Genomic DNA, 26,528 nt, shown 5'->3' on the forward strand with positions numbered 1-26,528 from the left:
AGTTGTGAGGAGTTTCTTTGATGCAGGTTTTTGATTCGATTTTTGTATGCAGGTTTGCGGCTAGGGTTTGATGATGGCGTCTTTAGTTCTGATTTCCTCTTTTTCTTTTAAAGGCTGATACAAATTCTTAAAAGGAAATAGATTAAAGGACCATGAATTGGCTTGATGGGTGATTAAGTGACTGTTAAAGGCTGGAATGCGTTTTAGCTTGATTTGGAAAGAATAAGCTGACTTGAATAACTTTTGCCACTGATGGTGGCGTGTTTGAGCAGAGGAAAGAATGGACCTCGGACAAAGATTTTCTAACCTATTGACACTTTATTTTTTTTGACATTTATTACCTTAAAAAAAAAAAGAAGAAAGAAAAATAAGACCTAAAAATGGAAGTAATAATAATAAAAATAAAAGATAAAGGTAAAACTAAATAAAAATAAAGAAGAAAGGCAAAAATAAAAGATGGAAAATTAAAAAATAAAAATAAAAAAGTGAGAAGAGGGCCCGATATCGGAACAAAAATGAGGTATTTTAAAATACCTCTCTGCCGAATTTTCACTAAAAAATCAGAGATCGATCAGAGTCAAAAATTAGGGTATAACACTGCTTATTTTGATTCTTCTATTTCCCATAACCATTAAAATCATGTTCCAATGCTCAAACACACCAAATAAGCTCTTCTCACAACCCTCTAATTAGCTTATGAACTAATTCACTTAGTTTTCAAACAAAATACCAATTTTCAACAACAACACTTTGATTTATCTAAACACCACACAACAACATCAACAACTCAAACTTTCAATTCCAATTCATGAATCATCATCATCAACAACATGACATACCATCAATCTAAGCATCATCTCACAATTTCATCAACAATCAACCACAACAACTTCATTTTTATCCAATTAAGCAAAAATCACCAAAACAACTTATCAACAACAACAACCATGAATTTTAAGCTCATACCAAATCACGAATTTTGGATCCTAACACCATCCAAGTATGATTTCCCATTTATCTTGCTTGAAAGGTATCCATTGACGTAATCTGCAATAGAAATGGTTTTAAATAATGCAGGACTTTCAGGAGTAACAAGACTGGGTGCTGGACTTATATCACCCCTATGAGGACTGTGAAATGCACCAACAGAGATCCTCTCCTTTTCTGAATTTACTGTTGCCCTATGTTCGATGCTCTGGTAAGTTCCATTGCTTAGTATCTGCCACACAAAATTTAAAATATTAATTAACAACATTCTTAGAATATTCTTGATATTAAAGTAGGATTGAGTTTTTCTTGTTGTGATGATCAATTTAGACATTTTTAATAAAATCCTTAGTCATTGGAAAATAAAATTGCTTAAGGTGTCTATCAATCACATATAATAAATGTTTAGTTAGTTAATATTATTATAGAGTAAAATTTTTTACACTAAAACTATATAAAAAAAGTGCTATTAAAAAATAGAAAAGACTATATCCACTTCAAGAATTCTCCAAATTACTAACTAATTCAAAATTGCATTAATGAGAGATTTAAACCTTCAATAATTACTGACGGTCTAAACTCTTAGTAATATAAAAAAAAAAAAAAAAAAAACTTCAATAACATTATTGGCGGAATAATCCTTCAAAATTAAACTCAAAGTTTTAGTATACTTTGTTGAAAACTATCTAAATCCAAATGATAAAACGATTTGTGAGTAATTGTGTAAGTTACCTCCAACATATCTCCAATATTGACCATAAAAGCATTAGAAAGGGATTTGATAGGAATCCACATTCCATCTTTTTTTATTTGAAGTCCTTGAATTTCATTTACTTCAAGAAGGATGGTAAGGGCAACACCATCAGAGTGAGGATTAAGTCCAATAACTTGTTCTGGTTGAGGACATGGAGGATAGTAATTCATCCTTATTGACTGATCTATCTCTTCAAATAAATCTACCAATTCATTGGGTTGGACCTTCAGAGCTTTTCTCATATACTCAATGAGTGTGACACACAATCTTTTCATTTCAAGATAATAGCTCTCTAGATTATCTCTGCAATATTTTACAAATTACATTATTAATAACGATGTTATATTTATGCAAGACAAACTTTTAGAAGTTGTCTTTTAGGATGCACAATATACAAATACTTTATTTTACCATTGATATAATGGTTTTGTAAAAAAAATATAGTTTAAAATTCAATGAAGTAGATATGTCACGTGCAAGCTTCTATTATAGTCCGGTCCGGTGGTCTACTATGGGTGGGTATCTAAAAGATGATTTTTCTAAAAGTTAATAGATCTAAATGATTTTTCTTCCAAACATAAGTATAATTTTTTTTATTCAAAAGTTCTAGCTCAACTGACAAAATGCTGAAATTATTAGGTCGGATACCATGATCAGGGTTCGAACCCCAGTACCTCCACTTACATGTGAGTTTATAATGGCTTTGCCATTTCGTCTAACTAAAAAAAAAAAAGTATAATTTTTCTTTTACTAGTGTCTATTATGATTGATGGTAGAATTAATGTGTTACCGTGATTTTGGTAAAACCACACTTTAAGGCTTTGTTTGGATCACAAAAGAAAGTGAGAGGAAAGAAAGTAAGAGGAAAGATTGTTAAAGGAGAGAAAGTAAGAGGAAAGTGAATGGAAAGTGGGATGATTGTTTGAATGTTTGGTATGAGTGAAAGTGAAAAGAAAGAAAGATGTATATTTTTAAAGTGACAAAACTAACCCTATCCAAAGATGAAATACTACATTAGAATAGAAATATAAAATATGCTCTCATCAATAGAAATAAATAACTAACTTCCTCAAAAAAAATAAAAAAAAAATAAAGAACTAACGTTTATTTATTTTTTTAAAGAAAAGAACTAATGTTTATGATGGCGCATTGGTAATTTGGTCTGTTGATAACTTGGTATTTCATAAGGCTTACTAATTATAGATTAAAAAACAATGATTTTATGGGTATTTTTGTCTTTTCCTAAACAAATATGTTCCATCTTCACTTTCCTTGCATAAGTGAGCGGAAAGCAATTTCACGTGGGTCCCAGTCTGAAACTTTCTTTCCTTGCCTTTTTGTTGTTGTTCCAAACTAGAGAAAGTGGATCTTTCCATCAACTTTCCATCCCATCACAATCTTTCCTTATTCTTTCTTAGGAAACAAACACACCCTAAAGCTTCTAAAAAATTACCATGTCATTATAATTTTGACAAACTCACTGTCCATTCCAAGTAGTGATCGAAAATAATTTATTAAATATTAGCTTAAGGTTGAGTGGGCCTTCAAATAAAACCCACGACCAACCATTTTAAGAAAATTGCTTTTTTGACATTGAATACTTCCTATTGACATAAGTAAATGACCAAATTACCTCCACGGTAGTTAACTTCCTCTTGCATATGCGCCGGGAGTTAACTGCCGCTGGCTCCTCCAGAGGTAGTTAACTGCCTCTGGCTTTGCTGCTTTTTATTGTGATTTTACACGTTTCGGTCGAAAAATCAAAATAAATCGAAAATTATTCAGAATTATACGTAACTTTACAGACCCTCTATATATATTTTTTTTAGAGTTGTCTGCAAAAAACCATATCAAAATTCAATTTCTAGGTCGACGTTTTGATGTTTTGGTTTCTTGAGTTATTGACGCATTAAAAATTCATATTTAATCCATCCGTTGTTGAAAAATTCTAATTTTTTGTGAGAAATGTTTTTTTTCATGTTCTTAATATGTGTACAAAAAATAATGAAAAAATTCAACCTCTATTCAACCTCAATTGCGATTTTGCATGTGTCGATCGTAAAAATAAAAAAAATCGAGACTTATTCGGAATGTTACGAAACTTTTCACATCATCTAGGGGGCGTTTGTTTGACGGTTTAAAATTTCATTCCTGGGATTAACCTTTCCTGGGAAATAATAATGGGCATCTTATTCCTGAGTATTTTTAGAAAATTGTGTTTGGTAAATAATTGTCAGATTCATGGGAATTGTTTGTGATAGTGGGTATATGGGTAGTTATTTCCATTTTAGTACCATTTACATGGGAATCTTTTATTCCCGCCCACTTTCTTTGGGAATAAAATCATGGGTAAGTGGAAGTTATTTTTTTCCTAGGAATTCTTTATTCCCGGGAGTTATTTTTTTAACTTTGTAACAAACATAGGAATCTATAATTCCAACCTCCATGTTCCTGGGAATAACTTTTTAAACCAGGAAACAAACACCCTATATGTATTTTTATAGAGGTGTCTATAAAGTTTCGTAGAATTCTGAATAACTTTCGATTTATTTTGATTTTTCGACCGAAACGCGTAAAATCATAATAAAAAGTGGCAAAGCCACTGCCTCTGGAGGAGCCAGCATCAGTTAACTACCGGCGCAATGCCAGAGGCAGTTAACTACCGATGGGAGTAATTTGATCATTTACTTGTGTCAATAGGAAGTATTCAATGTCAAAAAAGCAATTTTCCCATTCTAATGGTTAGAAATCCATGATAATTTCTTGAATATGTCCTTGAATTCATTCGATAAGTAAGAAAAACTCAAATTAGAGAAGAATATGGTATGTGGATTTCAATTATTGGAGCTTTGTTTTTATTTATTTTTGTTTCGAATTGGTCAAAGATTATTTTGCCTTAAAAATTATAAAGTTACGTTATTGAGAATTAACTTATTGAGAGAATTAACTACACCCACGATTATTACTTTTTAACAACTAAAAAGATTTATTAAAACAGCCTGCTCAAGATAAGCCAAGCTAATCGAAGAGGGTACATCAATGGCGAGGCCAAGAATTTTTTTTATCAGGGGGCATAATTTTTAGACATATATGTAATATGTCACAATACTTAAATATTTAGCAACATGTCAAGTGGTTTGGATGTTTGTATTTAGTAATGTAAATGATAACATATATATATATATATATAGGGAGTGTTTCAAATGAGAGGAGTGATTATTGTGAGAGATGAGAGGAACAAACACAAACCATTAGATCAAAACAAGTGGCTGAGATTTAAAAGTTCCATTTTAAAAGTCACGTGCTCTAAATTGTTGACCTTCATCTTCTCTTCCATTTTAAAAGAACCTTTCATCTTCTCTATTTGCCTGGTTGTTTCGATTTCAGAAACTCAGATCCTCATCCCATCCAACAAGAATTGAATTTTCATCATTCAGTTATTGGTTTTCTATAATAAATTGAATTTTGAATAAACCACAACCTCTCTATTCCATCTAAATTCATTATTTGATTATTGTTTTGCAAACCCAGTTAATATAATTATGCAAATACCATGGTTTTTTAATCTAACAAACAGAGAGGAAAAGAAGGAAAAAAAATTGAATTTTTAATTCGATTATTTTTTAACTGTGATGGTTTTTCTAATAAAAGTAGAAAATGCATATATTCATTAAAAACAAAAAAATCAACCCAAAAACGCGGCGAGGAGGAGAATTCAATCAAGAAACCCAGAAACGTTGCATAACGTAAGAACCACGTCTTCGCCTTTGCATAACGTTTACGTTGTCGTAGCCTCCGACCTCACAAAACCCATCATCATCTGTCTGTGTCATCATCGCTTTTGCATAGGACAAATATAAATTACATTCTTATATTTTCTTTCGATTTTATAGTTTGTGTTTTAATTTACTCAATTGAATTGAATTAAGAAAGAAAAAAAATTGAATTGATTCCATGAACAAGTTTTGGCAAGAACTGGAAAAGGCAACGAAGAAAGGAAAAAAAAGACGACGAAGGAAAGGAAATGAGGAAAGGAATTTTATGTGGTGATTAAAATTAAAGAACACAATAAAAATTAATCTAATGGTCAGGATCTAACCCTCTCATCTCTCACAATAAAAAACCTCTCACTTGATATGCCCTATATATATATATATATATATATATATATATATATATATATATATATATATATATATATATATATATATATATATATGAAATTTTTGAGACTTTGGGAAGGTCATGGCCCTCCCCAGACCCACCTAGCTCCGCCTCCCGGTACAAACATGATGGAACAGCAAGACAACCATAATACACAACAGAAAAACGAAGTGGCTCTAAAAACACACACAAACACCACTATAACAAAACAAACCCCACCACAAATTGAGGTCATTGACATAAACCCAATCATTGCCACACACAAAAACAAGAAAAAACCACCACATAATCATAACAAATAAAACGAACCCATATGGCAAAAACCCTCCCCTTAGTACCTAGATAGGCAGTCCCTAGGATTCCAGCATTACCCGTAGTATAAGAATGCCACATTCTTACGACGACTTAAACCCCATCGCCAAGATACCATCTTTATAGTCTCCACATTTTCATCCACCTCCTTTGTACGGTTATTAAAAATTCTATCATTTCTCTCCCTCCAAATTGATCAAATCACGATATGCCAAACTAACCACATACCAAGCCTGCTCATTTTATTCCTCGCCTTATTTGTCCAACACACAAAACACCTATGAAGTTTCATTATTTATGATACAAGTGAATTACATTGACTTGAATGAAAACAGTACAATATGTTCCTCAAACCATTCACAACTCCTCTAAAATCCATCTTATTTGTCTTAACATGCAAAGAAAACTACTAAAAACATAGCCTAAAATATCATATGATACTCCGTCATCACTAAGTTAGAGACATTCTTTATGTTTCAGCTTCACAAGGATATCGTCAAGGGTTTCAACCATTGTGGGCTTCTTTCTTTCCTTCAACCTTTCAAGTTATTCAAACCTTATCAGGAAATGAATAAGAACTTTAAGTACAAGTACACGTCGTGACTCCTCAGTCTACAACCCGCTCTGATGTTTGTGTTAACATTGTGAGAGATGATGGTGTTGAGCCTCGACCTTTATGATGTTCCAGTACGATGATCCATTTGTCAATAGTAATGATCAGATTCATGTTGCATGGGTGGCCCTTGGTCCTACTCAACCGTCCTTGTTTACTAAGAAGAAAAAGTTGTCGAGACTTTTTCTCTTTTCCAAGCGACGAGCAAGAAAACTTACGTGATTTCAGAGACAAATAGGGGAATTGACATTACTCAGTTCATCAAATGTTCTATCGTTTTTTAATCTTTTTAGGTTTGTTTTTCCCTTGATCATACTTGTTTACCTATCTTTTTATTTCTTTGGTAGTTTTTATACCTTTTTTGTATGCATTATTTGAGCTAATTAATAGGCCCCTTGCTTCTTATTAGAGGAAGGGAAAATTAGGGTGAAAGCCTTTCGACTCTAGAATATATGTTAGGATGACCTCTTCAGACTCTGCAGCTTCTCCAGGGGATGATGAAGGGGAGTCTCGTGGATCTTTTTCCTGCTGGTCCTCAGATGAATAAGAGAAAGGTGGCTTTAGGGAAGGTCATGCTACAACAATTGGTAGATGGTTCATGACATGACTTGCGCTATGGTAATTTTAGGCCCTTCTCTTCTCGTTCGACTCCTTCAACTACTTCTTTCCTTAGGAACACATTCAATGAGTCTGACGCTCGTGGTATCGCTAGTTTAGAGACTTCATCTACTCAGTCGGAAATTGTTTATTATGTTCCTCATGTCTTAAAACTAGTTTTGTTGAGTTCTTCTTTGTTGACGGTGGTCCAATAATTTAGGATAGTTGAGGACAAGTTGTTGGATCAGAACGTTATGTAGGAAGCAAAATTCATCAGAATACCATTGCATGGGTGGTGTTTGCCTCTAATTTCAACAGGCTCATTTAATATGGTCAACATCTAATTGACTATTAACTTTGCAGGAATCGAAGCTTTCTCAATTTTATTTGAGGACTTCGACAAGATAGCAAGCTTAGTGCACATGATCAAGAGTTCGATAGAGCAAGGCTAAAAGCGTAATTGCATCGAAGTTAAGCAGTCAAGGGGGAAAGATACGATTTCAAGCTCAAAGGCAGTTTCCTTAGTGGAAACGTGGGATAAGCAGTTGTCCAAGATGGAGGAAGTGTTGATCATGGGATTAGTCTTTTGCCAGTTATTTTCTTTAGGTATAAATAAGAGTTTCCTAGTTGGAAAATGGGTCGCAAATCATTTATAGAAATTCTACAACACCCAAACTACGGGCGCATAGGGAAACGAATTATAAAGAATGTATGTAAACTGATTTGTAGACCATTTTACTTTTAATGCAATGCATTTAACATTTCCTTTAAGTTTATGTGTTTAAATTTTTACCCTTTCCTTTAATTTTATCTTGCTTTTACTTGCAATCTCAAACATGTCGAGAGACAGTGCCTTTTTTACTCTAAAAACCTATCATGCTCTCTAGGTAACCTGAGTGCACTTCGTGGCCTTTTTCAAACCGTTTTCGATCAAAACCTTTGCACATGTCGTGAGATATCTAGTTCGGTCTCGCTTGTAATAGTCAGAACTAGCCCGTAATTTGCCAAAAACACCGGTTAACAGGTGGGGGACGATGACAGGACCACGCACGATAAGGAAGTTGAAAAGGAAGTTTTGATTGAGGAGTGTAATAAGCCCATTCATTTGCTGGCTCAATCTTGTCGGGCTCTTGCCTAGGCTCAATTGTAACGGTCAGGTGCTTCAGCTTCTGCAGTCTCTGAACTAGGTTCTCCTTGTGGTGAGTTGTTGGTCTTATTGGAATGGAAGGAGGCCTTTGAATAATAAATTCAAAATGGGCTTTCATAAGGCTGGGAAAGACTCCTTCAACAATGCTCTCCTCCACATCGAGTTCTTTAGGGAGATAATCTTGAACAAGACGCATCTAGACATGTTCCAGATGTGAGAATGGCATCTTTGTTCCTGAGGAGCCTTCTAAGGAGTCGGATTTTGTGTCATGATGCTAAACTAGGGGCATATTTGCCGTTTTTATTGTAATTTCTTGCTTTATTAGCTTTTGTTTGACTTTTTTACTAATGGTGCGACATGCATTTTACCTGGACCATTTAACAAGATTTTTCACCTTAGATGCTTATTGTCTTGCAATTTGAATTCATTTAGCTCATAAGCTCAATCATGGCCATGCTTGGTATTTGCCATGTTGTGCCCAACTCATGCCTATGTCTTGTTTCGCTAAAAAGACATAGTATTTTGTTAAGGTTGTACTTAGTTTTGTGTCAAAAAATTTGTTTGGGCTTCCAATTTGTTACATCGCTTATGTTTTTGTTAGGATTATACCCAACTCTATACATTGGACTTGATTTGGGTTTTTTCTTATCTAGAAAGCATTTTTTGTTCGCAAGGGATGTGTTCGATTTCCTGCCTCGAACATGATCCAGGCTCATACATCATTAGATGTGTTTACTTTCCCTTGTTATGGTTTTTCCATAGGCTTTATGCTATTTTTTTTCTCAAGTTCTGGCTCAATCTTTACTTTATATGGCTCCTCCCCCACTGAGAGCCAGCTTCCCTTAGGATGTGTTGTTTTTCTTGATGTCTACCCTTCAAAGAACCAAATATCATATCTTGAAGTCTCTATGTATGACCTTTTTTCTGTATTTGACGGCCATCCTTTTCTTGGCGATGGCTTTCGCTGAGGGTGGACCAGTCTTGCCTTTCGTCTAAGGAATCAAGTTCCTCTCTTTGCAATTGCTCATTTTCTTTGGGGATTTATGGGTAAGTCATCCTCCAGCTTAGTTCTTTGACTTCTACTTTGATGACTGGTTCAACCCTATATGTCAACCTAAAGGGGGATTCCTCGGTGGTTGAGTAGGGTGTGGTCTTGTACGCCAATAACATGTGGTCTTGTACGCCCATAACATGTTTAGGGGATGTGCGTTTCTCTATATTTTTGTAACTTCTTGCATGCTAAGACGTGCATTTTTGCATCTTGGTTCATGCCTTCATAGATTTATCTTAACACATTCATTCCTTCCTCTTTCGTCACACACTTAAGGAGTGGGGCGGAGTATCCTCTCTTGTATAACTGACCCCTTATCAATTAGTAGGAGCATATCGTCCTTTGAACTTTGGTGGACTCATTTTCCTCTTTTGGAAACTTCCCGTCTCGTAGGTATTCTACAATGGGTGTCATCCCGTCTTTGATTGGAGCCATTGTTGTGAGTATTTCGTTTATTTTCACTTCATAACTTGGAATGGATAAGATTTTGTGGATTATACCTTTCTTTCCTCCCTAGTCTTTATAACTTGCCAATTTCGAAGGGTGTTTGTCTTAATGTTTTGTTCTCGCGGAATATGTTCAAAGTGGACGGTCTGAGAAATTCGTCGCTGCTATTCTAACAAAGGTCATGTATTTCTACATCGCTCACACCTTTGCTTCTGTTTCTCTATTAATCTAGGATATCACCACTTGAGAATCTGACTGCATGGTCACTTCTTGGGAACGCAACTCTTCCGCCTGTCTCAGTCCTGCAAGGTAGGCTTCGTACTCTAACTGGTAGCTTGTAGTGGTGAAGTTGAAGGTCAAAGATACTTGTATGATTAGTGCTTCCTTGCTTTCTCGGAGGACACCAACTCTGCTTCCCTTGAGTCTAACCGGATTGGGCCTTGGCTTAGTTCAAAACACACACACACACACAAGAGAAAAGCTAGTTGAATGTACAACATCCCTAGACAAAGAGGAAACAAAAACAAAAAAAATCGTCTACAACACCAATAACAAGTAGAAAAAACACCAACCACATAACAAAACCACCATAAAGATACAACACCGACCACAACACCAAGGACCTAAACACCAAAAGGATAGTGAAGAACCAAGCCTACAACACCAAAGACGAAAGGCATGAAGATCAGGAGAGATTCCAAAGACCCCACTCAAAGGCGTCCGTGGACCCCAACTTTCTTTCTGAAACTCACATTATGATTTACTTTCTCTCTCTATTGTTTTGGTTTTTGTATTAATACCTTATTTTCTTTGTAAAATTTTAGTTGTCTCAAAAGTTGTTATATAAATGGATGTTCAAATAACACAACTCTTTCGGGAAATAGATCAAGGGACTGCCTAATATGAATCCGGTCCACAGTGAAGCTTACTAGGTTTAGTGAAAAAAAATTAAAAATATCATTTTTGTTCTTAATTTTTATTATTATAAAACTTATTTCTTACTAAAAATGGTAAAGGGTCTATTACATATTAATTAGACACACTTATGGATCAAACATAAAACACCACAAATATTATTTTGTCAAAAAGGAATAATACCTCAATGGTTGTGGAATTAAAGGAATTAGATTGGGATGCCTTATGTGCAAAGGGAAAGTTCTAACAGAGAACATATCTCCCCATCTTAGCTTTTCATCCTCTAAAGAAACATAAGCCTGTCCAAACCCCTGCATTTCCTCTTGTGTTTGCCAAAGCTTCTTTTTCTCTTCTATTGGAATGTTGAAGAATTGTTGAATACCAATTTTCACATTTTCTACTAGTGAAGGGTTGACTCCATGGTTGATTAGCTGTAATTGATTTCCATGAAAATTTTATTAGGGAAAATAATGCTTAATATTTTCCTTCATAAATAGTTCTAATTGTAATAAGTCTTAATTCCTGAATGATATATGTCCTCAGCATAAGTGTAGAGATCATTCAAAGTCTAAAATACAAAATTTATAATACATACTAAATGGTAGCCCACATCTAAGTGAAGAATTTCATTAAATCTCACTTGTTTTGAAATTGTTGTAAAATGTACTAGTAATAAATAAAAGAATTAGGGAGACAAAACTGTAGTTAATAAAAAATATTTTAAGATGCATAAATTTTCAACTTGATTGTTTTTACAACCATTATTTATACTTTTTTTTTTTTAAAGATGATTTATAGTTATTAGGCTTATATCTTGAATTTCAAAGTTCGAACCCTACTTGTTACCCTTAAAAAAGTTAAATATTAATCTGTAATTTGTAAACAAAATGTTCTTTGGATCTTAAAATCTTTGTTAAGACAATATCATTTCACCATAAAAAAATTCCCATAAAAAAAAAAAAAAAACTAAAATAATTGGCCCAAACCTGAAAGAAACCCCATTCCTTGCAAGCATGGTCTAGCTTCTCTAACTCAACTGAATCTTCACATAACAATTTACTAAGATCGATAACTGGGAGTTTTGGTAAGGAAGTTGTGTTAGATACAAAAATAGGATCTTGATTTGGTTGAAGATATTGTTCTGGAACTTTTTCAATGCCTTCCTTTTCCAACTGTTGGACTGAAGGCGCCAAGACAACAGAAGAAGTACCAGCCATTTTATGAGACTGATTGTGTGTTTGGATGGATTTAAAGAGTGAAGAAAGGGGATATTTATCTTAGGATAAATTAAGTAGTTAGTCTCTTAACTACTTGCGAGGTTTTATATTGATCTTGTAATTAATTTTCTTTACGTTTCGGGTGTCTCAGGGACACTAATTATTAAATAAGGAAGTTATATAGTAACTAATGAATTAAAATTGTGTAATTAATTTATCAAAAGTATAAAAGAGTTTCCTTTTATGATAATAAATTTCATTTTTGGTATGGAAGTTTCTATGGTGCAGTCAGAAAACTGATTTTTTTTAAAAAGTTAATTTTAATCTTAATGTTTGATTCATTTTTAAATTGTTGATTACTGATTAATGATCAATAGTAATTCATCTAGTAATGCTTGCAACATCTTGGACTTACATGTACTATTTTATTGTCGAAATCTTTAACATGCAAACAGAGTTGATAATATTATGTAATAGTCTTAAGTGTTACATTTTGTGAGGTGTTACGCTTATAACAAGATAGGATAAAATTAGATTAAGTGTAGTCTTGTTATTCTGATGAGTTGATGATAATATGAGAATTGAACTTTTGATGTTATTGTACAAACAGTGGGATGTTACTCATTACTTTTTTGATGTTATAGTGTTAACTTCACCAAAAAAATCATTCTCATAACTTCACCATAGAATTTTCCTTTTAATATTCTTAATCAGTGCTCCTGGACATAAGTTAGCAGAACCCTTAATATTTTCACGTTTAAAATTCTGACACATTCAAATAAGAAAGGAGGAAACCGACATTACTGATAGAGTTGTTGATGTACTAGCTGCAAGACATAATCGACAGTCACATAACATGCATATATCATTTCATTGATAAAGCGGGTCATGAGAGGGACCAGAGACTATTAAATAGAAGGACTAGTAGCAATCCCATAAATGAGTGTAACATTGCACTTTTATATGATTGACAACTTATTTGAATATCTGAAAAAAAAATAGATATTGATGCAAAAATTAAAGTAATAGAGAAAGAGAAATGATATTTGAATATCTATTTAGTTGTTCAAATAATACTCCTCATAGAGAAATAAAATAAAAACATAATAATTTTTATCTCTTATTTACAATCTAACAAATTATCATAAAATAATTGTACAAATATAATTTATCTTTATCCAACAACTTAAAATATTAAATTTATGAATTCTTTAAACTGTATGATTTCTATCTCTTATTTCCAACCCAACAATTGAGGTACTAACTAAAAGACAAAATGGAGACGCTCATATGCATATCATCTTATTAATAGAGTGGCTGTGGTACTTGTAAAACAATGAAGTTGTTGTTGGAATTGTAATTGTTCCATCTTAGAATTGTTGTTTTTAGATTTTTAAACTATTGTATTTGGATATTTAAAGTCTATTTAAAAAAGAATTTTTATCTACTGAAATTGTTAGTAGGTTGAGTTACGATCAGATCGCTATTTTTAAGACGTTTTATGACACTGGCAAAACAATTCTTATAAGCTTTTCTTCAACCATGCAGTCACATACCTGCACGGCCTCAGGATCCCTCTCATTCCGATGTGATTCAGTTTTGCCTAGAAGCATGCCAAGAGCTGGACCACTCCTCGCCCTCATCAGCCTCGGGCGTTACATGACTGATACATGTGTGCGTCGTACGAGACTTGGCGGATACTCCTTTTTTTTTTTTGGTTGCAAGTGAAGTTTGTGGTTTCTTTTTCATTTATTGGTATGATAATATATTATAATTTGTATTTTGAGTTTATTTGTAGCTATAATCAAACGCAACTATAATGGTTTCATTTTGAAAATATTAGGGTTAACCCCCATCAAATGTGAACCACAACCAGCATCATTTGTAGAATCTTTAGGCCGCATAGCGTTTCTATATACATAGGTGTTTTTGGGTGTGTTTGTTTCATTTTAGAAAAAAATAGACTGTCTTAAAAAATTTAGAGATTTTTATTTAGAGATTTAAAAATGGAAAATGATATTTGTTACGGGAAATTTGCATACGAAAATTGACGAACATTTAAAAATATGCAATTTTAACGTGCTGCAATTTACATTATGTTCTTGGATGTACTATGGATTTAATTTACAATGATACTAGTTAATATGGTTAACCTTAAAAAATGTTTATGATAATACATAAAATTTGGATTTTTGAGATTAACGTGTATATGTTTTGGTCATGATAACATATGTCTTAGGGCACTGGTTAAGAAAAACAAATTAAAAGAAATATTTTTTAAACTTTTAATGAATTGAGTGTACAAGTTTTAATATAACATTATTATATTTGCTTTCTTAACCAATACTCTGGAACCCCGGTTAACATATCATATGTTTTATACATTATTGTCATAAATAAAGTGGATGCTATATTATAGACTATAATTATCAATTTTTAGTTTGGTGTGGCCTGATCATTAAAATTTTCGTTGGAATTCTAATGTTATTTTGTACGTGTACTGTTTGAGGGCATGGAGAGTAAGCATTAATAGGCTTTCGTGAAATTTCGTATAAAAAACACCCGTACTATATAGCAATCCTCTTTAAAAATTACATATGAAGTTATTTTTATTTGTTACCTCCTTGTTTTGAAAAAAAAAATTAGATTTTGAAAAAAGCTAATCCTAATAGATTTTTATTTATAGCTATTTTTTTATATAAACCAAGAGTATGAACTTGCATCCAAGTGGTAGTTAGACATCCGAGCTAGATTTACATCCCTAAATATCCCAAATCAAATACAAGCATACTCGTAATATAATATTACTAATAGAAAAAAAAATACAAAGGCTCTGCTTGGTAAAAATAGCGGATAGCTGATAAGCTAGCTTATAGTTTATAGCTGATAGCTGATGACTGATAGCTTAAAGCTTATAGCTGATAGCTTATAGTTGATGACTGATAGCTTATAGCTTATAGCTGATGACTGATAGCTTATAAGCTAACTGAAGTGTTTGGTAAAACTAGCTGTCCAACTAGCTGATAAATGTAAAATGACATAAAGGACATTCTTAATTTATAATAAAATCATATCAAATAATATTTAAGTATTTGTAATTTCGTAATCTAAATTTTCTTTAAAAATACTTTAAAATAATGAAAGGTATAATTTTATTAAAATGTAACATAATTGATGGTATATTTTTTAAAGAATAATCAAAGAATAAAGAACATGTCGGTGAGCTTAAAAAAAATAATAAAGAACATAACACTAAGGTATATTTTCATAAAAAATATAAATAAATAAAAACTGAAGGTATATTGTTGCGTTGCGTCAATTTTTTGTAAGGCATATTGTATAAAAAAAAAAAATAACAACAAAGCCATAGAGTAAAAAAAATAACACTAATAGTATATCGTTCCTTAAAAAAAACTATTAGTATATTGTTCTGTAAAAAAAATTGGTATATTGTATACAGAGAATTACAAAGAAAGCTGGCTGGTGTATTTATTAACAAGGGCTAGTAATATTTTCTAAAAAAAAATAGACAGTGGTATTTATTATGGAGCTATATTATAATAAATTGTAGTGGGTAAAAATGGAATTTAGATGAAATAATAAGGGTAAAAGTGGAAGAAAAAGTGAGAAGCTATAAGCTATAAGCTCAAACGCTACTTGGAATAGCTTATGAAAAATAGTTTATAAGCTCATGAAATAAGCTATAAGCTCATGGTGAAAAGGTGTTACCAAACAGAGCTTTTTTTTGTCAAACGAGCTTTTTTTTGTCAAACGAGCTTATAAACTATAAGCTATAAGCTAATTTAGATGTCTTACCAAACAGTGCCAAAGAGTTAGAGAGTTGTGCCGAACCCAAGGCAAAAGAAATAAAAGATTTGAAGAACATAAAAAAGAGCTAAGGAAATCAGAAATTAAGTCATCCTAGTCGATCCATAAAAAAGAAATATCTCTTAACAATAAAGGAATTTACTCTTCTATCGATTTTTCAAAACCATAACACCTTCGGTCAAAGAAGAAGTAATGATGTTGATCGCCAACACCGCTAATACTGCAAAAGAGAAACTTATGAGTAATGTTTGATATGTTCACCCTTAAATCAAGTATTATATTTGATATTTTCAATTTTGGACTTAATTCATCTTCTTTTTGTGACTCTTTGACACCTAAGGAGTGAAACTTATATTATCAACATTTTCTTCGGCATTTCTAGAGTCAAAAACTTTCTAATAATTGCAAGATCATTTTTAGCAACGCTACTCAAAATTGGATGTGATGGTTATACTACAAGCGGCGTCTCCGATAAATTTTCTTGTTCATGCTCAATATCATTAGAAACATTAGCAACGTGATGCTCATGCATGTCATTCTCTGCACCATGTCATGAACAACCTCGGCATCTTGATTCTTCTCAAATGCGTCCTTATCATCATCAACTTGATGTTGTTCCCCAATATCATTCTTAATCTAAGGAGCCTTATATCGGATCTTTATTGTTTCATCATTTATAATGCGTGCAATTGTGGCAATTTCAGGATCCTTATGAACAATAGTCTCAAGCTACCCATTAACGATGACCAGATGTTCGTCCGTAGTAGTTTGAACCACAATAATTTCCTGCCAATCATTCTTATCAATCATTAACTGATGCATATATGCATGATTTTCCTTTTCTTGCCAACCATAAAATATTTGCTTCTGAATATTTTGTAGTAGTTTCCCTTTGTCTAATTTCACTAATTTTTCTTTGTCGATCTTCCCATTTTGTCGAGGGTGCAGCTAACGACATTTAGAAACGTTGTGGCCAATATTTTTGCAATGAGTACAAAGGTACATCAGCCATTCATATTGAACCTCTACATTAAAAGCAAAACCCACCCTTTCCACAAGTACTTCATAAAATAGGCAACAGAAGAGATCTATATCTACTTGTATGCGCACGTAGTACAAAGTTTCTCTTCGTGGTTGGAGAATATTGCAGAAAATGTTACCTATTGAAGATAATTTGGCGCGGTATTTTGAACAATGATGCTCTAATTTGGCGCGGTATTTTGAACAATGTCACTTATATTTTTATTGTGAATATATTTAAGTTATTTGGAATGCAATTCTAATGGTTGGGTTTTTTTTTTTTTTTTTTACAAAAATAAACGATATTCATTCATTCTAATCGATAAAGTACATCATTCAACACTGCTAATAACGTAAAGGATGAATTTGCGAATAAACTTAAATCATCCAAACTAATAGCATATAACGGCATAATGGCTACAAAAATATTTTATAAAATGAAAGTGACCGAAATACCCATGCCTCAGAATCTGCAATGTTGACGCCCAAATCTTTGATTTAATAATTTTTCTTTCAATATGAATCAAATGAACACCGCAACAAAACGGAAAATCCACCTTCATTTTGCTAATGTCTTGGGCTTCCTCAATGGTTGTGACTTTCATGTCAAATCTCTTGGGCAAAGATGTAAGGATTTTTCTAACCAGCTTCTCATCTGACATCTTTTCTTCTAAAGCACTTGATGTATTAGCAATTTCAAGAATATTCATATGAAATTCATGTATGGATTCATAATCTTTCATCTTGAGATTCTCAAATTTAGTAGTAAGGAGCTAGAGCTTTGACATTCGCACTTTATAAGTGCCTTCATGAGTTGTTTTGAGAAATTCCCAAGCATCATTAGCCACAATGCATTGCTTGATCAGTCTGAACATGTTCTTGTCCACTCCATGGAATAAAACGTTTAATGCCTTGGAGTTTCCAAGAGCTAATTCATCTTCTTCCTTGGACCACTCTTCTTTTGGTTTCAGATCAGCTGTCTTGCTTCCATCTTTGTCAAGCACAATAGGATGTTCCCAACCCTTAAGAATTGCTTTCCAATAGTCATGGTTGGAACCATCCAACAAAGGTGGTCTGTTCACAAATCCTCCTTCGTTGTCCATTATGCCAGAAAGTAACTTCCCTGGATCTCACCCTAAAACAGGAAGGGTGTCTGCTCTGATACCAATTGAAATTCTAGCACGCTAGCTTCCTAATGTTTTATACGATGTTTCAACATCAGACATAAACATAATGTTTAGTAAGATGTTTAAACATCGAGCTAGCAGAAAACAAACACAACAAGGAAAATATAAAGGACAGAAAATTAAAAAGGCACAGTTGGATTGTTAACCCAGTTCGGTGACAAACACACCTACTATGGGGCTACCAAGCAAGGAAGCAAATACACTAGTGTAGTCCTTGTTCTAAGTTCTCAGCAAATACTCCAAGTTTACAACTTATCACCTAAGACTTGCCCGTATTGACTTCAACCTAGGAACTCTTAGATCTGAGATCTCATCTCACTTCCACTCAATCAATCACAACCCCTGTGATTTAAACAGTTACAACTCAATGGTGAAGTTACCTTCAAACATAAACTACCTCCTCCGTACTTCAAAGCTTTAGAAAATAAATCTAACATAAGAGGAAGATATAAGTTTGGATTGAAAGTGATTTGTCATACGACGAACCAATAATCCCGAGCCCCTTTTAATTCTGAATTTTATACCATTACTCTGTCAAACTTTTAAACTTTATTCTTTTTAGCTAATGTTAATTAGAAAGTAAATCAGTAATTACAACAATTCCCTGTGAAACAATATTTTTATTACTTTGATAGAACTGTGCACTTACAAATTTCACACATTAATTAGCAATCCTTCTCAAGCTTTTAGATATATGCCACCCAACAATAATCTCATCACTATTCATGATTGCTTGAACTGCTCTTACTAGACGAAATTTCCACAACTTTCTAATGTTTGCACCAAAAAGGTAGCCCATGCCCTTGGCGATGGCTTCATGTATTTCAAGCTGCACTTTGTTGGTGGGTACCCCTTGAATAATTGTTTATTAAAATTTTGAATTATTAAAAAAAAAAAATAGCTTGCCAACTATATATCACAATCAAAAGCATCTATAGAAGGTTCCAATATCTAAGTATTTTCCTCTACATTACAACTAGTAAGCTTTTAAACCAAGTGAAATGATAAACTTCTCAAATCCTAATGAACATCTATCAAGTGAGCTCAATATTTTAGCTAATATGAAACCATTTATCTAACAACTTGGACATTCAGCTTGACCTAATTTTTCAATCGAAGAAATAATATCCTTAAAGTCTCCCGTAATAAACCACCAAAGCAATACAAGTTTGATGTTACAATGATGTAAAATAATAGAAAATTTTATGATGAAGTTATGAGAATGACTTTTCTGGTGAAGTTAACACTATAGTATCAAAAATACAGTGAGTAATACCCCACTGTTTGAGCAATGACATCAAAAGTTCAGTCCCCATAGTATCATCAATTCATCAGATTAACAAGACTACACTTAATCTAATTTTATCCTACCTTGTTTTAAGTGTAACACCTCACAAAATGTAACACTTAAGACTATCACATAATATCATAAACTCTGTTTGCATGTTAAAGATGCCAACGATAAAATAGTATATGTAAGTCCAAGATGTTGCAATCATTACTAGATGAATTATTATTGATCATTAATCAGTAATCAACAATTTAAAAATGAATCAAACATTAAGATCAAAATTAACTTTTTTTAAAAAGTCAGTTTCCTGACTGCACCATAGAAGCTCCCGTACATAATTAATCCACATATTTTAACAAGAAAACATATCTCCTGCATGGAATTTTAAATAGTGAGTACTTTATTATTACAAATGTTACACATTATGTACTTGAATTATTTATCCATCTCCACTTTAATCTTTACATTATCCAAGTTTGATTTCCCATCTAGCTGACGTGAAAGGTATCGATTAATGTAATCAGCCACACTAATTGTTTTGAACAATGCAGGTCTTTCAGCTGTAATAAGGCTTGGTGTTGGACCTATAACACTGCTCATTTGAAGCCTATGAAATGTAGCAATGGATATCCTCTCCTTCTTTGAATTTACTGTTCCTCTATGCTCAATGCTTCGGTAAATTCCATTGGTTAATATCTGCTAAATCAAGGATTTAAAATATGAACAATAATATCTCAATTCAATATAAAGTTGAACTCAATCATTATTAATACAAGCATGTATGGTATGCACTCTTTGATACACACTTCATGTATACTATACTTCATGTATACTATATTTCATTGGTCAAATTCATACGAGTCCTATTAAAATTAGGGTTAATTAAGTTTTTGGTCCCTATAAATATCTGCAGTTTTGTTTTTAGTCCCCATAAAAATAAATCACACTTTTTAGTCCCTACAAAATTTTCCGTTAATGTTTTTAGTCCTTGTTAAATTAAAATTTGTTTAATTATGCTTAAAATTTTAAATTTTTTAATGATTTTTTACATACTTGTTTAAAACATTATAAAAGGTTCCGCCACAATAAATTAGCTCAAAATTTTATTTTTAAGTCCAAATTTCGTTAGTTTTATCTTAAATTTTTGGCGTTTTAAAAAAATTATATTTAATTCATTACGTGTTAAAAAATTCTAATTTTTTATAAAAGAGATTATTATAATGTTCTTAACATGTCTGTTAAAAATCATTAAAAAATATAAAAGTTTAAGTATAATAAAATAATTTTCAATTTAACAGGGACCAACGAATACTTTTAGTCCTTGTAAAATTAAAATTTGCTTATTTGTACTTAAACTTTTAAATTTGTAACATATTTTTCATATACTTACTTAGAATATTATACAAAGTTTCTCCGCAAAAAAGTAACTTAAAATTTTATTATTACGTCCAAATTTTCATTAATATAATATTGAAAATTTGACTTTTAGAAAAATTCATACTTAATTCATTACATGTTAAAAAACTAAATTTTTTTACAAAAGAGTGTCTTACGATGTTATGAACAAGTATGTAAAAAATCATTAAAAAATTTAAAATTTTAAGCATAATTAAACAAATTTTAATTTAACAGGGACTAAAAACACTAACGAAAAATATTGTAGGAACTAAAAAATGTGATTTATTTTTATAGGGACTAAAAACAAAACTGCAGATATTTATAGGGACCAAAAACTTAATTAACCCTTAAAATTATATATGAACCTAGTGTAGTAAACAATCACGTATCCTCCCTCCAAAATTGCAATTTGTGTAAAAATAATTTCTTCAATTTTGCGAAACTTCAAAAACCTCATCACTATTTTAAAAATAAATCCCAACTTGATTTAATATGAGGATCCCAATTTAGTATAATGAATTCCAATTCACTACAATGAATCATAACCATAATGCATTACTCCGTCCGTCTCATAATAAGTGAGTCATTTGTAAAAATTATTGTCTCAAAAGAATTGATTCGTTTAACTTTTCAATACAATAATAATTATTTTTTTTCAATTATAACTTCAATTAATACTACTTTCATCACTCTCAATTAATATTTTACTTTGCATTTATGATAAGCAGGAATGCACTAATACTTGAAAAGACTCTTTAAAATATTTTCCCTCTCTTTCATTTATATATTTTTTTCTTAATATGTGTGAAATGAACAAAATGTTTAGTTAAAATGGGACGGAGGGAGTATCAAGCATGTCTAGCCAACTTTTTTGTCATTTTTGTTTAAATATTCGCTTTTCTTTTGTTATTTGACTTGTTACTAGAGTCTTCAACCATTTTGAGGTTACTAAAGTATGTTCAACCTTTTCTCCATGACATTTTTTATTTCAAAAATGGATTTTAACTAATGAAATGAATTTCAATTTGTTAACTATGTCATGATCAATTTTATGTCTCTTACCTCCAACATATCTCCAATGTTGATGACAAAAGCATTAGGGAGGGGTTGAACAGAAATCCATTGTCCATCTTTTCTTATTTGGAGGCCTTCAACATCATTGGCTTGTAGAAGGATGGTTAAGGCACCCATATCAGAATGAGGACTTACTCCAATTACATGCTCTGGTTGTGGACATGGAGGATAGTAATTTATCCTCATTCCTTGATGAATTGCATCTTCAAAGAATTCAACTAGTTCATTGGTTTTGATCTTCAGAGTTTTCTCCATACGACCAATTATTGTGAAAGCTAGTTGTTTTAGTTCTAAACAATAGGTCTCTAGATGATCTCTACAATGAAACAACAAAATTTGTTTTAGTTACCTACACAATTAATTAAGCGTCATGTTAGGGCACATGTCAGGGATTCCTCTAATAGCAAGAATTTATTCAAAAAAATTAATGTTCAACCTTTTGAGAAATAAATTTACACAATTTTCAATACATAATATCTATTAGTGGAATCCTTATCATCTGTCTTTAGGACACATGTTAAATTGAGTAACTTCGAAAACCTGAATGGTTTGGGAATGCTAGGAATTAGATGTGGATGCCTTGAGTCCAATGGCAAAGTGTTAATATAGAACATGTCTTGCCATTCTAACTTTTGTTCATCAGATACAACAAACAACTGACCAAATCCTTGCATATCATTTGGTGTTTGCCAATATTTCTTCTTCTCATCGATTGGAAGGTTGAAGAATTGTTCAACACCTTTCTTCATGTTTTCAACCAATAAAGTGTTGACTCCATGGTTAATCAACTGCAATTAATTTTCAAGTTAATATTTTTTTTATTTGAAGAGGGAAGACAAATATCCTTAATATTCTCTGAAAATAATTGCAAAGAAGTAATTAAATGAAGGGGGTGGCAAAATGATGGATTAAAATTTAAATTGGAAATGGATTAAAAAAGTTCACTTCAATAACAATCCATAAGGATAAAGCTAGTAGTTAACCTTTAGTTTAGGATGAATTATAATTTTGATTCTTTTAAGTTATTTTTAAGTTTAATTTTGATCTATTTGTTTTTCTTCTTTCAATTTTGTTCTCATAAGTTATAAAGGTTAGACAGCTAGATGTCTTAAGTTTTTTTCATTTTATTTTGATCACTTAAGTTTAAAAAAATATAGACTTTAGTTGTTAAGTTACAAACATTAGAAATTTGATCTTCTAGTTCAGGGTCTAAGGCTTAAGGTTTCTGAATTATACTTCAGGTTGAAAAGGAATAGCAAAATCGTAAATCGTAAAATTGCATGCAATCAAAATCGAAGGATTTTACTCAAGGAATTTTGTAGAATCGATATAGGATAGCAAAATCCCATATCGTAAAATTCCAATCAAAATCGAGGATTCTACCAATAGTAAAATAATGCTAAATATATGTTATAAATTGCATATAGTCATAGATGACTCAAAGTTCAAATTCCACAAAATACATATACATAAATGACTCAAAGGTTGATGGATTGAAGGAAAGAGGCAATCTAGTTAGGCTTAGTTCATTTTCAACTAGATGAACCATGATGACGAAGTGTGGTGTGAAGTGAAAGAATGAAAAATTTGGTCTTTTTGATATTTATAGAACCGGGTCATGGGTACAAATCGGGTCATTTGACTAACTGGATCAAAAATTGACCCGTATAAAAAAAATTGGACAAAATCCTGCGATTTTGAACCGATTTCACGATTTTGTGTGATTTTGATAGGATTTTGCTTGTTTTTGAGATTCTGCTATAGATTTGAGTTGAAGCTAAATAAAATAGTAAAATCTAGGATTTTGGGTCTTAAGTCGCGATTTTGACAGCGATACTAAGGCTTGTAATTAAGGGACTAAAGTGTCAAGCATTTGTACTTTAATATATGGAAAATGCTTGTTATTTAAGAGATCACGTTGAAATGAAAGAAATTAAGGGACGAAAGAGTCTAATATTCTTAACCGAAAAGACCGAAATAAAACAACAAAAATATACTTACACTGTAAGAGACAAAAATAAAACCTAAAAATAACTTAAGTGATCAAAAATGTAATTCAACCTTTAGTTTAAATCTTATTACTGGTTTTATTTTGAACGTGTAAAATATATAATAAAGTAAATAACAGGCATGCATAAGAATAAGCCAGATAAACCTGAAAGAAACCCCATTCTCTGCAGGCATGGTCGAAATTTTCCAGCTCAATTGTATCATTAGACAACAATTTATGCAGATTGATTACCGGAACTTTTGGTAAAGAAGTTGTGTTACATACAACAACAAGGTCTTGATTCGGTTGAAGATATTGTTCTGGAACTTTGGTGATGGGTTGTTTTACTAACTCTTGAACAGAAGGAACCAGGAGAGAAGTTCCATGCATTGCCATTTGATGAACACTAATCTGATGAGTCCAATGCTTTTGTCTTTGATGTATTTGGTGATTAATACTTTGAAACATTGGTATAAAATATATTGAAAGTTTTGCAAAAAGTAGGATTTAGTGGGAGTGGCAAACAGTCGTATATATAAAATATATTGGAGGAATTGAAAATTGAGAGACAATATTTGGTGGGTTGGGTGGTGCTAATTAATCACAAGACAAAGTGAAGAGGGAAACATCACCAAACATTTATTTATTAATTAATAAAAAAAGGACAAAAAAGATGAATGCATTCTTCTTAATTTAATTTCATATCAATTACTTTATAGATGGTAAAGAACACTTGTAACAAATACAAACTTTTTCACATAAAGATTAATCTGTCATACAAACATTGTCTCATCGTATAAGAATTAATTTCTCATTGTAAAGAATTTTGTTAAACTTATGTTATTAATTAATAAATAACACTTTTTTTTAATGTTGTTCGCGTTCTAATTATGTTATAGAGGGTCTTATTCTAGCTATCCAAGAAGTGCTAGATATGAAAAACATGAAGAATAAATTCATCTGCTATCAAAAACTACTTCACATTGCATGATTTTTTAATGACATATATATATATATATATATATATATATATATATATATATATAATAATAATAATAATAAAAATCTACGGTGTTTACCGGTGTTTTGGATAAACAAGAAGACTAGTTTTGATTATTATCAGGGCCGTCCGTGAGAATTCGGAGGCTCAGCTCTGAGAATGAAAAGAGGCCAGTGATAAAATCAAAACGTAATTTTTTTTAAAAGAGCAATGTTCTATTAATATTTTTTAAAAGACAAATACAAAGTGTCGTATATATGCGGTACACCCATAGGTGAAAATGACTACCGTATACATGAGAAACCCAAAAATTAAGAGGAACTAATTCTAATAATCCTAAAATGCTAAAACAAGAGGACAGAAAATGAAACATGCACAAAACCACCAAAAGTCATGCGCGCACAAAGCTGGCAGCACAACAACCAAGCGGTCACAACAACAACAAAAAACCCACAAAGCTGGCAGTACAGAAGCCAATCAGTCACAGCAACAGCAAAAAAATCGCAGCCCTGTTTAAATTAAAAATGAAGTCCGTAAACATAAGAAATAAATAATATAATAAATAATATAAAAAGAGTTTAATTTTAACAAAAACTCCCAAAACAGTAAATATGCAGAAATCAATTATTAATAATTGTGTTAATAATCAATCAAATCTCTATCAATCTTTATCAATCTCTATTTATCAATTTCAACATTCAACAAACAGTGTTGTTTTGGAAAGGGGAAAACCGATTGAAATTTGAAACAGTGTTGTTTTCAACATTCTACAAATCTCTATCAATCTCTATTTTAGCAATTTCAACATTCAAATTAATGAAAGAGAGTTTATTTACTTACCAAACAGTATTGTTTTGGAAAGGGGAAAACTGATTGAAACCTTGAGAGTTGAGAATGAATGATGATTTGGTGGAGAGTGAAGAAGAAGAAGGAAAGCCTGATGATGTGAATCAGTTGATGATTGATCAGTGATGGACTGATTGTGAATAGGTGATGGAATGGAAGAAATCGGTGATGAGAGCAGAGGAAACGCGTTTAGCTTTTGTGATGGAATGGAAGAAATAATTTTTTTTTATTGTAGGATATATATTATAATGGGTATAAAATTATTTTTTTTAGGCCCATCTTTGAGGGAGGCCCAGCTCGTTTGAGCTGTTTGCACCCCCCTCAGGGACGCCCCTGATTATAACAAGCAGGATCAAACTAGAAATCATATGACATGTTGTGCAATCTTTTTCCAGAAAGTGTGTGAATGTTCATCATATTCATAGGTTGCTTTATAAACAAGATGAAGTTTTGTACGAAAATAATTGTCTCTCAACAGAAAAAAGTAAAAAGAAAGCAAGTAAAAAAGGACTAAAAGTTTAAATTCATAAACTTAAAGTAAAGGTAAATTGCATTGCATTAATGTAAAGGTGGTTCGACATATCAGATTACATACATTTTGTATGACACTTTTCTCTAGACGATGTCAAACGATGAAAACTCTAGCTGAAGGAATGACTTCGAATCTTGATGGCCCTTGGTGGCTTTTTC

General features: G+C 32.0%; 2 protein-coding genes across 3 annotated transcripts; both read right to left on the reverse strand.

The window, feature by feature from the left end:
• Positions 1 to 604: 604 nt before the first annotated feature.
• Positions 605 to 12,286, reverse strand: LOC11413723 (protein SRG1). Its single transcript, XM_003614533.4, has 4 exons — positions 11,974 to 12,286; positions 11,171 to 11,418; positions 1,720 to 2,044; positions 605 to 1,219 (listed from the first exon to the last, which is right to left on the reverse strand). Exons 1-4 carry the CDS (start codon positions 12,202 to 12,204, stop codon positions 971 to 973), a joined length of 1,053 nt encoding a protein of 350 aa, XP_003614581.1. The 5' UTR covers positions 12,205 to 12,286; the 3' UTR covers positions 605 to 970.
• Positions 12,287 to 19,799: 7,513 nt separating this feature from the next.
• On the reverse strand, positions 19,800 to 24,487 carry LOC11409657 (protein SRG1). 2 transcript variants are annotated; one of them, XM_039834141.1, is made up of 4 exons: positions 24,158 to 24,487; positions 22,543 to 22,790; positions 21,991 to 22,318; positions 19,800 to 20,229 (listed from the first exon to the last, which is right to left on the reverse strand). In XM_039834141.1, the coding sequence occupies exons 1-4, from the start codon at positions 24,458 to 24,460 to the stop codon at positions 19,966 to 19,968; spliced, it is 1,143 nt and encodes a 380-aa protein (XP_039690075.1). In that variant the 5' UTR covers positions 24,461 to 24,487; the 3' UTR covers positions 19,800 to 19,965. The 2 variants fall into 2 exon arrangements, with proteins under 2 accessions (XP_039690075.1, XP_003614583.2); XM_003614535.4 differs by having other exon boundaries at positions 19,800 to 20,226; positions 24,158 to 24,485.
• Positions 24,488 to 26,528: the final 2,041 nt, after the last annotated feature.

Source organism: Medicago truncatula, chromosome 5, assembly GCF_003473485.1.
Source record: "Medicago truncatula cultivar Jemalong A17 chromosome 5, MtrunA17r5.0-ANR, whole genome shotgun sequence".
Classification (NCBI taxonomy): Eukaryota; Viridiplantae; Streptophyta; class Magnoliopsida; order Fabales; family Fabaceae; genus Medicago; species Medicago truncatula.

Bases quoted from the DNA above. Each gene is read 5' to 3' on its own strand.
- LOC11413723 (XM_003614533.4), bottom strand. From the start codon at position 12,204: ATGGCTGGTACTTCTTCTGTTGTCTTGGCGCCTTCAGTCCAACAGTTG. The intron at 2,045-11,170 runs GTATTATTCCTT...AAAATATTGCAG, and splicing joins TTAATTCCACAACCATTGAG to AGATAATCTAGAGAGCTATT. The intron at 1,220-1,719 runs GTAACTTACACA...TTTGTGTGGCAG, and splicing joins ATATTGGAGATATGTTGGAG to ATACTAAGCAATGGAACTTA.
- LOC11409657 (XM_039834141.1), bottom strand. From the start codon at position 24,460: ATGTTTCAAAGTATTAATCACCAAATACATCAAAGACAAAAGCATTGG. The intron at 22,791-24,157 runs GTTTATCTGGCT...AATTAATTGCAG, and splicing joins GAGAATGGGGTTTCTTTCAG to TTGATTAACCATGGAGTCAA. The intron at 20,230-21,990 runs GTAAGAGACATA...TCCTTGATTTAG, and splicing joins ACATTGGAGATATGTTGGAG to CAGATATTAACCAATGGAAT.